The sequence below is a fragment of the Petaurus breviceps genome, unplaced genomic scaffold, assembly GCF_028583685.1.
Source record: "Petaurus breviceps papuanus isolate PSGF00001 unplaced genomic scaffold, PetGlider_PUasm1.0 90823, whole genome shotgun sequence".
NCBI lineage: Eukaryota > Metazoa > Chordata > Mammalia > Diprotodontia > Petauridae > Petaurus > Petaurus breviceps.
In genome coordinates, this window is record NW_027187352.1 from 2147473 (window position 1) to 2163133 (window position 15661).

Sequence of the window (15661 nt, forward strand, 5' to 3'; positions counted from 1 at the left end):
TGACAGGTGAACAAGCTGCGCAACAATGACTAATGTATCCCCCTTCTCTCCTGAACCATATGTATGTGTGAGAGTGGGATGGAGGGAGCTGTCATTTTCCAGCCGCAGACGCCATCCGCAACCCGCCCCTCACTCACTCACTCTCCCACTCTCATTCCTCCTATCTCTCTGTTTCCGGGCTGTCTTTGAACTTGTCTGTGTTTCTGTCCCTCTGTCTGTAACTCTCTCTTCAGGGTCACTGTTCTGTGTCTCTCAGAGTTGAGCCTGGGGTAGGATGGGGGTGATGCTCTGTTTGCTTGGGGATGGAAACTGTCAGGTCCCTCCATCCCACTCTCACACATACATATGTTTCAGCAAAGCATGCGGGAGAACAAGGAGAAACAGGCCCTGTCTGACCTCATGATCAAGCCGGTGCAGAGGATCCCCCGTTATGAGCTGCTTGTGAAGGTGAATTGGGGGCTGGCTGGTTGGGGTAGGTTGGGTGGGAAGGAGGAGGAATGCCTGAGGAGAAACGGAGAAACCTGACCTTGCCATAATGATCTCTTACGATTGCTAAGCATGCTCTGTGCCCACCAGAAAAGGAGGCAGAGCAGAGGGCTATTCCTTAGTCTGTTTAGTTCTCCAAATGCCCAGCACCTTGGTTTAGGCCCACCAAATGGATGCCTAGGCCTGCACCTTACAGAGAACTTAGAGACCAACTTGTTCCTTTAACAGACGAAGAAACTGAGACCCAGAAAGGGAGAGGAGCTTGGCAACAGTTATGTGGGCTTCTTGTTGTTGTCTTCCTTTGTTCTCAAAGAGGACCGTGATATTGGGAGGGGGGGGGGGTTTGATGTCATGACTTGAAAGTGAATTGGATTTAAGTGAGGAGGGCTGTGCAAAGTCACCAGCCTCACTTTCACCTCCAGAACCATCTGGGTCCAATAGCAAGATATAGATCAGGACAACTGGAGATGGCCCCAGATTCAGTGGGAGACCTTGACCTTTTTAAGCTAAGGTCTTTCCCAAGTCTCAGTTTGTCTGAAGCAACACCCACTCAGTGATTTAAGGCTAGGTAAGAAATGAGGCAGGGATTGGCCTAGTTTGCCTACTCAAAAAAAATCAATCTGAGAGGGGAAGAGCAGAACCAGGATTCCTAGACTGTCCTGCTGTTCTACAGGGAACTCAAGTCTTCTGACTATAATCCTCTGTGCCTCGAGAAAATGCCTATTACTTCTACCCCTCCTTCACTGGGACCCACCTGAGAAGCTGGTTTCCTTGGGGGAGTTTACAAAAAGGAATTATTTCTGAACTGTGTTCATAGGGTTATAGGCTATTGGAAAGAGCTTAGGAATTGAAGAGGAAATGTACTTCTTTCATTTTCTTGGGAAAATATGGGTGTGGAATGTTGCAGATGCTATCAAACATGGTCACTATAATCATGGGTTTTGCTTAATTATTTTTCTATGTTACAAGGGAAGGCACACCATGGAGGGCTCAATATATCTGGAAATGACAATGATGTAAGAACTGAAGTCAGCAATAAGACTTTATTTTAAAAAAAAGAAAGAGAGGAAAGAAAATGAAAGCACATAGGAAAAAATCCATTCATGGTCCCCTGGATGATTCCCACATTCACTGCACTGTCTTGACCATCCAGACCAATGTCTGTCCCATTGAACTATATCATGGACCCCAGAAAGAACACTAAACTTGGAACCAGGAGACTAGGATCACCTTTCCTTGTCTGTAATGATTCACATATCTATAGCTCTTGAAGTTTTATAGCCCTAAAAGGTAGGTAATATAGGTATTATTATCCCCATTTTCCAGAGAAGAAAACTGAGGTCCAAAAAGTAGAAGTATTTTACCAGGGCTACCTAGCCACTAAGTAGGTGGTAGGACTAGAACCCAGGGCTCTTTGCATCACTCCATACTACCTCTTATCTTAGTGAATACTAACTACCCAAGGTACCACCTACCCCAGCTCCAGCAGGTTCTGAGCATGTTCTGAGCATGTGTGTCTGTGCCTAGGAGAGGATCATAGGATCGTAAGAGTTAGAGCTGGGACAACCTAGTTTAATGCATCCACTTTATAGATGAAGAGACTAAGGCTGAGCGGTCAAGTGACTTGCCCCAGGTCACACAGATATGAATAGCAGAGGTAGAACAGTCATTGTCCCTAGTCCTGAGCTGAGTTCTCCTGTTGCCCTGGTAAATCTGAGCATGGGAAGGAGGAGAACTTTGGAGGATATGTCTTCTCCCCCAAACTGAAGTCACTGGTATCTCCCATTCCCCTATCAAGGACCTCCTGAAACACACACCCGAGGACCACCCAGACCGACCCTTCCTGATCGATGCCCATCGGAACATCAAGCAAGTGGCTGAAAAAATTAACAAGGGCATGAAGAATGCAGAAGAGGTGGAGAGGCATGCCCGAGTGCTGCTCGAGATCGAGGCCCACATCGAGGGCATGGAAGATGTATGGGAGAGCAGGGGGATGGCAGGAAGTGGGGGTGGAGGCAAGCCTTGACAGGGCCCACATGGAGGGCAGGAAAAACTCTGGGGCAGGGGTGGGCAGGACAGACAGGCTAAATCCAGGAGCATGGGGATCCATTGGTATGGACCCTGGGGAAAATGGGCCTATCCAGAAAGAAAACAATGAGCTAGATGAAACCCCTCAACCTAGGAGGTTCTCAACATTTTATTTACTCCACAAACATTTACTCAATAACTACCCTGGGTTCAGTACTAGAGGAATTACAAATTAAATAAAATACAATCTCTACCCTTAGGACTCTTTCAAATCTACTAGAGGGGATAGAATATATCAGTAGATTATAACATATTATATTATACATATGATAATATAATATAGTATATCATAAGATTATAATATAAACAACATTAATTTATATAATCCAAGTTGTACTATGGTACAGAGCTGTGGCTTCTCATCTTGTGCAATTCTTGAATGAATGAGTGAGCAAGTGAATGAACAAATGAATAGCAAAGTATTTATTAAGTGTTTACTATATATAAAGCCTTGCACTAAGCCCTGGGGTTACAGCTAGGTCTTGATAAGTGAAAATAATGAATCCTGGGATGTGTTTGCATATATTTGAATTTGCACTATTCAAAGTTATAATTATGTAAAATTGGTTCCATCCTAGTAGAAATATATAGTGCAGATCTGAATAATGAGACCGCAGATAAACTATTCACACTAATCAGTGCTTAGCTTAGCTATACAAATAGAAAAGACAGCCCTTGTTCTCCAGGAGTCTTCCTTCTTATGGGGGAGATAACATATATAGGAAGTTTTGGCTCCAAACGGCCCTTGGTCCTTTCCATATGCAACAGTGTATATTCCAATACAATAGTGTATATTGGCAAAGCAGATGGTAATGCCTCATACATGCCATTCCCACTGATAAAACTGTAGCCATTTTTTACATAGCCCTTTATAGCAACACCAAGGATCTTCTTTCCTGGTTCACCTGAACTGATGGCTGATAATTCTTATCTTCACAAATGCTGCTCCCCTGGACTATTTCCTAAAAGAAATAACCCACTTTAGAGACTGCCCAAGGTGCCAGAGTCCATCTTCTCAGGCCTGACATTGCAGGGGTGCCCTTATCCCTCACCCATGGCACATGGGCAGCTCAGCTCTGTTTCTGATCACATACCTCCTGGTTCTCATCTTTTACACAAGCCTTTCCACCATGTAGCCAAGTGGTACAGTGAATAGAGCCTGGGACCTGGAGTCAGGAGGATCAGAGTTCAAATGTGACCTCAGACATTTACTAGCTATGTGACCCTGGGCAAGTCACTTAACCGTGTTTGCCTTAGTTTCCTCATCTGTAAAAAAAAAAATGATCTGGAGAAGGAAATGGCAAACCACTCCAGTCTTTGCCAAGAAAACCCCAGAGTTGGACATGACTGAGACCATTGAACAACAAAATTCCTTCATGTAAATTTGCATTGGAAGTCCTTGGCAGCTGTACTTGTGCCCACCACATTTTTACCCATTGACCTCTGCAGCTCATGATGCAACAACAACATCAAAAATCATCCAAGCTAGATGGCAATAATATAATTCAATTAATAGTCATTCATCACCTAGCTGCCACATATGTCTAGGGCCCAGCACATAGCTGCATGTAATAAATCTTTGTGGATGAATTGACTGAAGAATCCTGTGTTAGGGCCAAGGGAGATACACAGTTCAGCTAACACACAGTCCCTGCCCTCTTAGAGCTTACTGTCTAGTGGGGCCAAATTCACAAACCCAGAAAACTGGAATCTTACAAGAAAAATTCACCAGTCCCTGACAATCCACTCACCCAACAGGGAGATCAGGGAAGTCTTCCTGGAAGAAGAGGCATTTTACTTGAGCTTTAAAGGCTGGGTAAAAGTTCAGTGGGTTTTGAAGGAAATGGAGGACATTCTAGGCAGTCTTCCAGCCTGCATAGAGCCTAGAAGGTACCAAGATGAGTTAAGTCTGGAAAGATAAGGGCAGCATCAGATGTGGAGAGCTTGAATCCCAGGAATGAAAGCCTGAACTTTACCCAGGGGGTAGTAGGTAGCCTCGGACAGGTTTTGAGTAGAGGAGGGTAAGCAGAACTGTGCAGAAAGAGTGAAAGGATTGCATGTCTTCTTGGGGAAGGGGAGAAGAAGGGGGGAACTTAAAATTTATGGAAGAGAATGTTGAAAATGAAAAATAGTTTATTAAAAAAGAAAGAAAGAATGAGAGGGCTCCCTGGAGAGTCACACCGTTTCACAGTCCTGGGATATGGAGGGTGGGATTATGGGGCCATTCCTACAGACAAGGAGCCCAGGGCTTCTGTCCTGCCCTAGAAGCAGAGGGAGGGGGAGAAACTCCCACTTGCCTCCTGTAGGTCCCCCAAGGTTGATTGACTCTAACATTGGGTACCTCTGACCTCTGTCTCTTTCTACCTACAGCTCCAGGCACCACTGCGGAGGTTCCTGAGGCAGGAGATGGTAGTAGAGGTGGTAAGATCTAGCTTAACTTCCCTCCCTCAAGCTTTCCTACTTTCCATTCATCCAGTACTGTCCCACCAAGGGGATAGCCCCTATTGCGTGCTCTCTCTCTCTCTCTCTCCCTCTCTCTCTCTCTCTCTTTCTCTCTCTCTCATCCCCAGCCCCACTTCATTGAAGCATAATCTTTCTATATTCTATTTCTATTTCTATTCTATCTGTAGTCCTGGACCCCACTGTCCCCCTCAACCTTTCCTGTTCTCCTTCCTGTCTATCTCTGCGCCTTGGGTTCTATCATTAGAGTTGGATTCTTTTGAAGACTTTGGAGTATTTAAAGTCCTTATTAACATATAGATATCCTTGGAAATGGGGACATTGTCATCTATTGTTCATTCAATTCAACAAACTTTTTACTGTGCACACTGTTTTCCTGGTTCTGCTCATTTCACTTTGCATCATTTCATGTAAGTCTTTCCAGGATTTTCTGAAATCTGACTGTTCATCATTTCTTTTTGCACAAGAGCATCCCATTATATATTAATATACCACAGCTTGTTCAACCATTCCCCAATTGATGGGCATCCCCTCAATTTCCAATATTTTGCCACCACATAAAGGGCTGCTATAAATATTTTTGCGTATGTAGGTCTTTTTCCCTTTTTTATGATGTCTTTGGGTCAACAAACTTTTTAAAAGCACGTTCTACATGCCAGTTCTTAAGCTCAAGGCCTGGAGACATATCAAAATGAAAGAATTAAATAGCCACTGCCCTCTTAAGACCTTAGAATATTGTAGGCCACTAACAATCATTCATTAAATGGGCTACTACGTACCCAGCTGTATGCTACATACAGTGAGGGAGATAAGAGGTTAAGATGCCTGTGCCTTCAGGGAGCATAACTTTTGACAAATGCCAAATAGCTAACTTAATCTGTGTCTTTGCCTAGCTCCTTCCCCTCTGTGGGCCGGAGTTTTTCCTCTCTGTAAAATGGGGGATTTAAGGTTTCTTCCAACTGTGACATTGTAAGAGTGAAGCAGTAAAGGAACAGTAGGGCTATTGAGGCTGGAAGAGAGAAGAGAAGGCCAAGGAAGGAAGTGTGTGGGTGAGTGTGGGTCAAATAACTGCTCTATAATGGAGAAGCAATGTGGCATGAAGGGTAGAGAACTAGATCTGGAGTCAGGAAGAAATGAGTTCAAATTCTGCCTCAGATATTTTTTTAGCTGTGTGATCCTGGGCAAGTCACTTAACCTCTATTTGCATCAGTTTCCTTTTCTATAAAATAGGGATACTAATAGTATCTCTCAGCATGATTGTTAGGATCAAATGAGTTACTTGTAAAAGCACTTTGTAAACTTTAAAGGAATTTGGAAATGGGAGTTATTATTATGATTATTTGCATTGATACAGTGCTTTAATGTTTGCAAAATGCTCTCATTTGATTCTCACAACAATCCTAAGAGGTAAGGAAGGTGCTTTTAACTTTACACATGAGGAAATTGAGTCAGACAGAAGTTAAATATCTTGCCCAGGGTCACATACCCAATAAGTTTCCAAGGTCAGATTTGAACTCAGGTCTTACCGATTCTGGGGCCCAGAACTCTATCCACTGCAACAACCTAGCTTCTTCTAGTTAATTAATATCTGAAGGGTTCTCATGTAGGCAGAGGGAGCAGACTTGTTCTGTGGGGCCCCAAAGGGAAGAATTAGGAGTCATATGGAGAAGTCAGATTGAGGTAGAATTGGGCTCAGTAGAAAGGAGGACCAGCTGGTTTTAAGGTCCCTAGAATTTTCTAACAGTCAAGACTGTCCCTCCATGCAACAGGGAGGGAGTGCACTTCCTGTCACAAAGTTATTCAGGTGGGGGCTGGATGAGGGCCAGTCAAGGAGGCTGTAATAAAGGTTCCTAACCTGTATTAGGGCATAGGTACAGCTAGAAACCCTGTGAAGTCCCTGAGAATGCTAATAATGCAGTTATCAAATGGATCCGAAACCCCTTTCCTATACATTATACACCCACAGACTTTCAGGGCTAAAAGGGTCCTTAGAAATCATGCATTCCCACTTCTCCATTTTTACAGCGGAGGAATAGAGGGGGCAGGTGAGATCCAAGATCACACAGCTAGTTAGTGGCAGAGCCTCTCAAAGCCAGGGCCCCAGACTTCCAATCCAGTAGTCCTTGCTCTACCTAAGGCTGCTCATTTGCCCCTCCTAGCCAGTGAGGGAGGGAGGCAAGGGTTATCATAGGGCAGGGTGCTGAAACCCAGAGAGGGGAAGGGACTTGCTTGAGGTCATAACACAAGATGGCGGCAGAACTGGGCCTAGATTCTCAATCTCCTACCCTCTAGGCTGGGGCACTTCCCATTGCACTGTGTTTCCTGCTTTCTCTCCCTTAGGACTCTGGCCTGAGCTCTCTCTCTCCTTCTTCTGCAGAAGGCAGTTGGTGGCAAGAAGGACAGATCCCTCTTCCTCTTCAGTGACCTCCTGGTCTGCACCACCCTGAAGCGGAAATCTGGCTCTCTGCGGAGAAGTTCAATGAGTCTGTGAGTGATGGGCTGATGGGGGAGTGCTAGGGCAGGGGCAGGAGCAGGGGTCCACCAGCCCAAGCCTGAGCCCTTAAACCAGGCACACCCCCTGCCCCATCCCATCTATCCTGTTCTCTCTACTTCCTTCCCCTGTTGTCTGGGATTCTAGGGGTTATTCATTCATTTCTTCAACAAATATTTACTGAATACATTAGCCCTACTTTCAAGAATACCATAATCCAAGGGTTCTTAACTATTGAGGTGCAGGGACCAAGGCGTACAGAGATACATTTCAGGGAGTGTGTGAACTTGAATGAAAATATATATAATCTTTATTTTCCACTAATTTCTGACTAAAGTTGAGCATTTCTTTAAATTATTTTAAAACATGATTCTAAGAGGGGTCCAAAGGCTTCACCAGATAGATGTACAAAAAAGGTTCAGAACCTCTGCTCAGAGGAAAGGACAAGCACTTTGGGCCTATAATATGGGAGAAAGGAGAGCCTTAAGCCAACAGCTGTGAGCAAGGGGAAGAGGGAGAGACCACTTTCACTGCAGTGGCTAGGGAATCCAGCTTCATGGAAGAGATGGCGTTGAAAGCAGGGAGGGCTTTAGTCTTTAGATACATGTGGGGAAGCCCATTCCAGCACACCATTTCTGAAGCTAAATGGGTGCTCCCCCAGAGATTCAGACTATCTTCTAGTTTCTGCTGGTCTCATTCCTGAGCCCTTCCCAGCTTCCCTGTCTTTCCTGGGGGAATGATGGAGAGTGATCTGACCCAAGAGTCAGGACATCAGGTTTCTAAATCCCAGTTCTGCCACAAACCCTCTGTGTGATTTAGAGGAAGTCCTCATTTCTTTCTGGGTCTCATTTTCTCCTATCTGTAAAAGAAGAGATCATTTCAAAGCTCTAACATACTCTGTATTTTAATGCCCTTTCCAGCTCTGTCATTCTCTGAGTGTGATCTGAGCTGATGCTGGTAACTCTGTCCCTCTGGCCCCATCAATTGCTCAGTCCTTCCCCTCTCTCTGCAGCTATACGGCCGCCAGCGTCATTGACATAGCCAGCAAGTACAAGCTGCTGTGGAAACTGCCCCTGGAGGATGCCGACATCATCAAAGGTATAGCCAGGCTCCCAATGAGAGTCCATGGATACTGTGGTCAGAGGGGGAGCCCCACAGGCTGATGGGAAAGGCATAGCTACTAGAGGTACCGCAAAGAGTAATTCATTCAGCAAACACTTGTACAGTGACTCTTATCAGTGAGAAAAACTGTATGCAGAGACTAGGATAGCTACTGGCATTTATCAGCAGGATTGCCTGGTGATCCTTCTGTCCAGAAAGCTAGAGGGACCTTTCCTACTATGACAATGTTTGTACTAGATACCTTCTGGGGTCTCCTCCAGCTCTGAGATTCTAGGAGCCTATATTTCTATGTCTCCAATCTGAATTCTTTGTTCCTAAGATTCAACATTCTAGGTGGTGGAGTGGATAAAGGGCTGGACATGGAGTCAGGAAGACCTGAGTTCAAATATGACTTCTTACTTACAGCTATGTGACATTGGGCAAGGCACTTCACCTGTTTGCCTCAGTTTCTTTATCTGTAAAATGGGGATAATAATAGCATCTACCTCCCTATTGTGAGGCTATACAGAGATATTATGTGCAAACCTTAAAGCACTAATATAAATGTTATTATTAATTGTATATTTGTAAATTGTGTTTCTAAATTGTATATTTCTAAAATTATCCTTTGAAGATTCAAATTTAAAACATCTAAGATTCTAAATTTTATACTTCTAAATAGGGGTGTGCTGGAACCAACTCCAGCTAGTTCCTGAGTGCCTGTTTGTGAATGTTCATTCAGTGAGAGCCTCTACACCTTGGGAATTGACAAATATTACAAATCAGGGTTTGATTTATTCTTGTTACCATCTAAGATAAGCTATATTCCTCTGAGATTCTTCCTTCTAGAATTCTAAATTGAATACCTCTATGATGATAAGTTGTCTATTCTAATATTCTATATTATTGGATTCAGCATTCTAAGATTTTAAATTAAATTCCAAGATTCTAAATTGTATCTGTCTAAATTCTACATTCTAAGATTCACATTTTGTTATCTCCACTTAAGAAAGTAATGTAGAAAGTGTTAATAATGCTGCTCAAACTTAAAAGTGTGTCTTGCACAATCCCCACCACCACTGCCAGTCTGTTGTAAGACAGTTACCAGCATACCACAGCTTCTAAGATTCTAAGTTGTATATTTCTAAGATTCAGCATTCCAAGATTCTAAATTGTTTCCATGTAAGATTCTGATGTTTAAATTTAAACTACTAAATTACTTCCAAAAGAGTTCTAAGAGATCAATAAATTAAAGTTGAATATTTCTAAGATGTTTCATTCTAAGATTCTAAATTATATAATTTTAAGAGTCTACATTTTAAGATTCTGAGTTCAATATTTCTAAGATTTTACACTCTGAGATTCATATTTCAATATTCTCAATTATATAATTCAAAAGTGCTAAATCCTAGGATTCCAAATTGCATCATTTTACAATTTTATATTCTAAGATTCTATTCTGAATATTTTGATTCTGCAATCCAATATTTTGAATTGGATATTTCTAAGATTCTAAATTGTATATATTTCAGACTCTATATTCTATTATTCTAAATTTTGTATTTCTAGAATTCCATATTTCTAAGATTCTACATTCTAAGAAGCTAAAATTTATACTTCTAAAATTCTACATTCTAAGATTCTAAATTACATATTTCTAATATTATATATTTTAATATTTTATATTTAATTATTCTAAAATTTAAATTTATTAGATTTTGCTTTTTAAGATTCTAATTTGAATTTTGTGATTTTACCTTCTACGATTCTAAACTGAATACTGCTAAGATTCTATATTCCATTATTTCAGTTTATTTATAATAACACATTCTAATCGTGTAAATGCTAAGATTCTAAATTACATATTTTCAATATTTTGCATTTTAAGATTCTAAATTGAATACTAAGATTCTGCATCCCAGGACTCTAAGTCTCTATATTTTAAAACTATGAATTATATTTTTCTCACACTCTACATGTAAGATTCTAAGTTGGCTTCTTCTAAGATTCTAAATGTTTTACTTCTAAGATTCTTCAGTCTAAGATACTAAATTGAATTCTTCTCAGATTCTAAATTGTATACTTCTTATATTCTACGTGGTAATATTCTAAATTGTTTACTTCTTGGATTATGTATTCTAAGAGTTTAACTTAAATAATTCTTTCTTTACCACATTAAGTTCCACAAGCTTTTGAATTCCAAAATTTCCCTCTTCTCTCTCCTTCTCCTTCCCCCTCCCCAAGATGGTGTGCCATCTGATATACGCTCTACATATACATTCACATTAAACATATTTTCACATTAGTCATGTTGCAAAGAAGAATTATAACCAATGGAATAAGCCTCAAGAAAAAAAATAAAATAAAAGACAGACAAACAGAGAGAGAGAGAGAGAGAGAGAGAGAGAGAGAGAGAGAGAGAGAGAGAGAGAGAGAGAGAGAGAGAACAAATAGTATGCTTGGATCTGCATTCAGAGTCTGTAATTCTTTCTCTGGATTTAAATAATTCTAATATTCTAAATTTAACCCCTCTAAGATTCTACATTTTAATTTTTAAATTGAATGTTACTTGGATTCTACATACTAAGATTCAAAATTTTATACTTTCAAGATTCTGTATTCTAAAATTCTTAATCATGTCCTTCTAAATTCCTACATGCTAATATTTTAATTTTAATACTTCTAAGACTCTGCATTCTAAAATTCTAAATTACTTATTTCTAAGATTCTATGTTCTACATTTCAATCCTTCTAAGATTTTAAATTGAATAATTCAAAGTTTCTATATCATAAGAATCTAAATTATATAATTCTAAGATTCTTAATTGTATGCTTCTATATTTTTCCATTCTAAGAATCAGGGGGTTGGCAAACTACCAGCAGCCTATTTTTGTACAGCCAATAAGACAAGCTAACAATGGTTTTTATATCTTTGAATAAAGTTTTATTGTATTTTAAAATGTTTAAAAAAACCCTTTTTAGTTTGCTGGCTGTACATAAATAGGCAGCAGACCAGAGTTTAATCATCTCTGCTCTAAATTGTTTATTTCTAAGGTTTTAAATTACAAGATTTTAAATTGAATACTTCTAAAATTCTACATTATACGATTATAGAACATATAATTGTTACATTCTAAGATAAATTCTATTCCTCTGAGATTCTGTCTTCTAAGATTCTAAATTGAATACTTCTATGATGATAAATTGTCTATTCTAATAGTCTATAATATGGAGTTCAGCATTCTAAGATTTTAAATTAAATCCTTCTAAGATTCTAAATTGTATCTGTCTAAATACTAAATTCTAAGGTTCAAAATATTGTATTTCAGAGAGTCTACCTTCTACTATTCTAAATTGAATACTTCTAAGATTATGTTACATACTTCTGACTCTAAATTCTAAGATTCTAATACAGTTAAATTATCACATTCTAAAATTCCAAATTTTTACTTCTAAGATTCTTCAGTCTCAGATACTAAATTGAATATTTCTATGATACCACATTTTATGGTTCTAAAATTCTGCATTCTATGAATCTAAATAATATAGTTTAAAGATTCTGCTTTCTAAAATTATAAATTGTGTACTAATAAATTACTGTATCCTAAGATTCCAAGTTATAGTTCTAAGATTCTACATTCCAAGTTTCTAAATTTAATACTTCTAAGATTCTGTATTCTGAGACTTTAAATTGAATACTTTTAATATTCTCAATTGTGTGTTTCTAGGATTCTTCTAAAAATCTGCATTCTAAGATTCTAGATTGTTTACATTTAATATTCTGTGTACTAAGGTATTAAACTGAATCCTTCCAAGATTTATAATCAAATCTTTCTAAAAGCCTGCACTCTACAACTCAAAATTCTGCATTCTAAACTGTTTACATATAAAAATATTCATTTCACACACCTAAATTGAATATAGCTATGATTCTGCATTCTATTATTCTAAGAAGTATAGTTATAAAATTTTGTATTCTAAAATTCATAATTGAATACTTCTAAGATTCTGACTTGAATACTTCTAAAAAGCTGCATTCCAAAATTTTAAATTGCTTACTTCTAAGATGCTGCCCTATAAGATTCTGAATTGAATACTTTAAAATTCTTCATTTTATGAGCCTAATTGAATGTTTCTTTTAGTCTGCCTTCTAACATTAAAGATTGAATACTTCTAAGTTTCTGCATTGTACAAATATACATTGAAATACTTCTAAAATTCTTCATTCTAATATTCTAAATTGAATATTTATTAGATTTTAAATTTAATGTTTCTAAAATTCTACATTCTAAGATTCAAAATTGAATACATCTAGGGTTCTACATTCTAAGGTTCTTTGTTGTGGGCTTCTCAGTGTCCAGCACTAAGCATGGTTGGTTGGAGACTTGAATAAGAAATTATCAGACCATGTGGGTAGTTCAAGGAAGAACCATGAGCTCCATTTATTGATTCTTAGTACAAGGTTTTTATAGAGCAAAAGAGACAAAGGAATAGGACTTGAGTATTTTTATCATTACCTTAGTCTGTTATATCCTGGAAGTAGCACAGAATAGATAGTTTTATAAGAATTTGTTATCTAGTAGACCAAAGTCTTAGGGTAAGACCTTTGATCTAGGCCTCAAGTCCCTTCTAATGCAGCCACAGTTATAAACAGATACAACTGAGAGCAGACTTCAAAGCCAAAGGCTGCAATCATCAAAAGACATCACGTTTATAGCTAACCACGCAAAGATACCTGAGTGCTGAATCAAATATTTTGACTCTCAATAACTAAAATCTTGGGGTAGAGCCTATTGAACTCAGAACTCAGGTAACATCCTTATAAGTGTAACTCATAACAAAGAATTCAGGGGCTAACTTAACCAAAACGTCGCATCTCAAAGAGCTCTTATGTTAAAGTCCATTATTAGGATTTAATGTCTGAGTCCTGAATCAGGCTTCTTTGGCTCCCCACAATTCTTGATTGGATACTTTTAAGACTCGATATTCTAAGGTTCTAAATTCTAAAATTCTAAATTCAATACTTTTAAGATTTTTTATTCTACAAGTCTAAATTGAATACTTCTAGGATTATGTATTCTAAGATCCAAAATTGGTTATTTTTAAGGTTCTAAATTGTATATTTCCAAGATTCTACATTTTAAGTTTTTGAAATTGAGTACTTCTGAGAATCTGCATTCTAAGATTGATTCCAAGTTGAATACTTTTAAGTTTATGCATTTTACAAATATAAACTGAATACTTCTAAAATTTTAAATCATATACTTCTCAGACCCTACATTCTATAATTCCAAGCTTTATGCTTCCAAAAAGTATACATTTGAGATTCTATATTTAGTACTTCTAAGATTCTAGAATATTTAATTCTAATATTCTTCATTCTGAGATTCTAAAAGACTCTAAACATTCTAAGAGACTCTAAAAGAGTCTCAATTTAAAATTTTTAAATTGTATATTTCTAAGACTACATGCTACATTTCTAAATTTTATACTTCTATGTTTCTTCATTCTGTGATTCTAATATTCTAAATTGTTTATTGTAATAATCTTTGTTCTAATATTCTAAATTATTCAAATTACTTCTTAGATTGTAAATTAAATGCTTATAAAATTCTACATAATAAAATTCAAATTGTATATACATCTAAGATTTTTAATTGAATACTTAAATTTACACATTCTAACATTCTAAATTGTTTACTCCTATGATTCTACAATTGAAGATTCTAAATTGGAACTTCTTAGATTATGAATTACAAGATTCTAGATTGTATATCTCTAAAATTCTGCATTCTAACAGTCTAAATTAAATAATTCTGAAAGTATGTATTTTCAGAATTATTTAATTTAGATTCTAGAGTGCTTACTTCTAAGATTCTGCATTCTAAGATTCTAAATTGAAATTCTTCTATAAGTTTACATTCTCAAATGCAATTTTTTCATTCTGTGATTTTAAATTATTTACTTACATGATTCTTCATTCTACAAGTATAATTTGAATACTTCTAAGATTCTGAATTATAACATTCTAAATTGTTTACTTCTAAGATTCTAAATTGAATCCCTTCAAGTTTGATCATTGAATTTTCTATGATTGTTACATTCTAAGGTGTGCATTTCTGCATTCTAAGATCTTAAATGTAATAACTCTAAGATCCTGCATTTTAAGATTCTAAATTATGTGTATCTAAGATCACATTTTAAGATTTTGAATAATGTTTTTCTGAATCTTAACTGAATTCTCTAAGATTTTAAATTGTTTACTTCTAACATTCTGCAATCCAGGCTTCTAAAATTAATACTTCTATTAATCTGAATTGTATATTTCTAAGATTCTATGTTCTAGTATTCTGCATTTTATGATTCTTAACTGAATACATCTAAAAACCTGTATTCTATAATTCTAAATTTTTTAGGAATCTTATGAAATTCTCAATTGTATAAGTTTAAATCTTATATTTCTAAGTTTCTGCATTCTAGTTTTCTAAATGAAATACTTCTACCATTATAGATTGAATTCTTCTTAAGAACTTGCATTTGAAGATTCTAAATTGAATCCTTCCAAGACTCATGATGGAATTCTTCTAAGATTCTACATTCTAAGATGCATATTTCTGCATTCTAAGATTCTAAATATTTTGTTTCTAAAATTTTTTATTTGACTAGAATTGAATTTCTTAGAATTGAATAATTCTAAGATTTTCCATTCTGATGTCCTATATCAAATACTTCTAAGATTCTAAATTTTATACTTCTAAGCATCTACATGCTAAGCTAATATATTTTAGGATATTAAATTTTATACTTAACAGATTTAGCATTGTAAGAATATAAATTTAATGTTTCTAAATTATGTACTACTAAGATTGTATAGTTTAATATTCTAAATTTTATACTTCTAAAATTCTGAACTTTAAGGCTCTCAATGTTGTACTTCTAAAGTTTTTATTTTAATTCTAAATTGAATACTCAGATTCTACTTTCTAAGATTAAAGATATTTTGCTTTAAAGATTCTAGATTTTGAGATTTTAATT

General features: G+C 37.1%; 1 protein-coding gene across 2 annotated transcripts in view; it reads left to right on the forward strand.

Moving 5' to 3' along the window:
• ARHGEF17 (Rho guanine nucleotide exchange factor 17) overlaps positions 1–15661 on the forward strand; it is a 150900-nt gene that overhangs the window by 110996 nt on the left and 24243 nt on the right. Inside the window, exons 5-9 of one of the 2 annotated variants that reach the window (XM_069070811.1) lie at positions 355–447; positions 2285–2461; positions 4945–4995; positions 7412–7521; positions 8538–8623. In XM_069070811.1, coding sequence (XP_068926912.1) covers positions 355–447; positions 2285–2461; positions 4945–4995; positions 7412–7521; positions 8538–8623 — 517 coding nt within the window. The remainder of the gene's footprint in view (positions 1–354; positions 448–2284; positions 2462–4944; positions 4996–7411; positions 7522–8537; positions 8624–15661) is intronic. The other variant, XM_069070813.1, reaches the window with a different exon arrangement.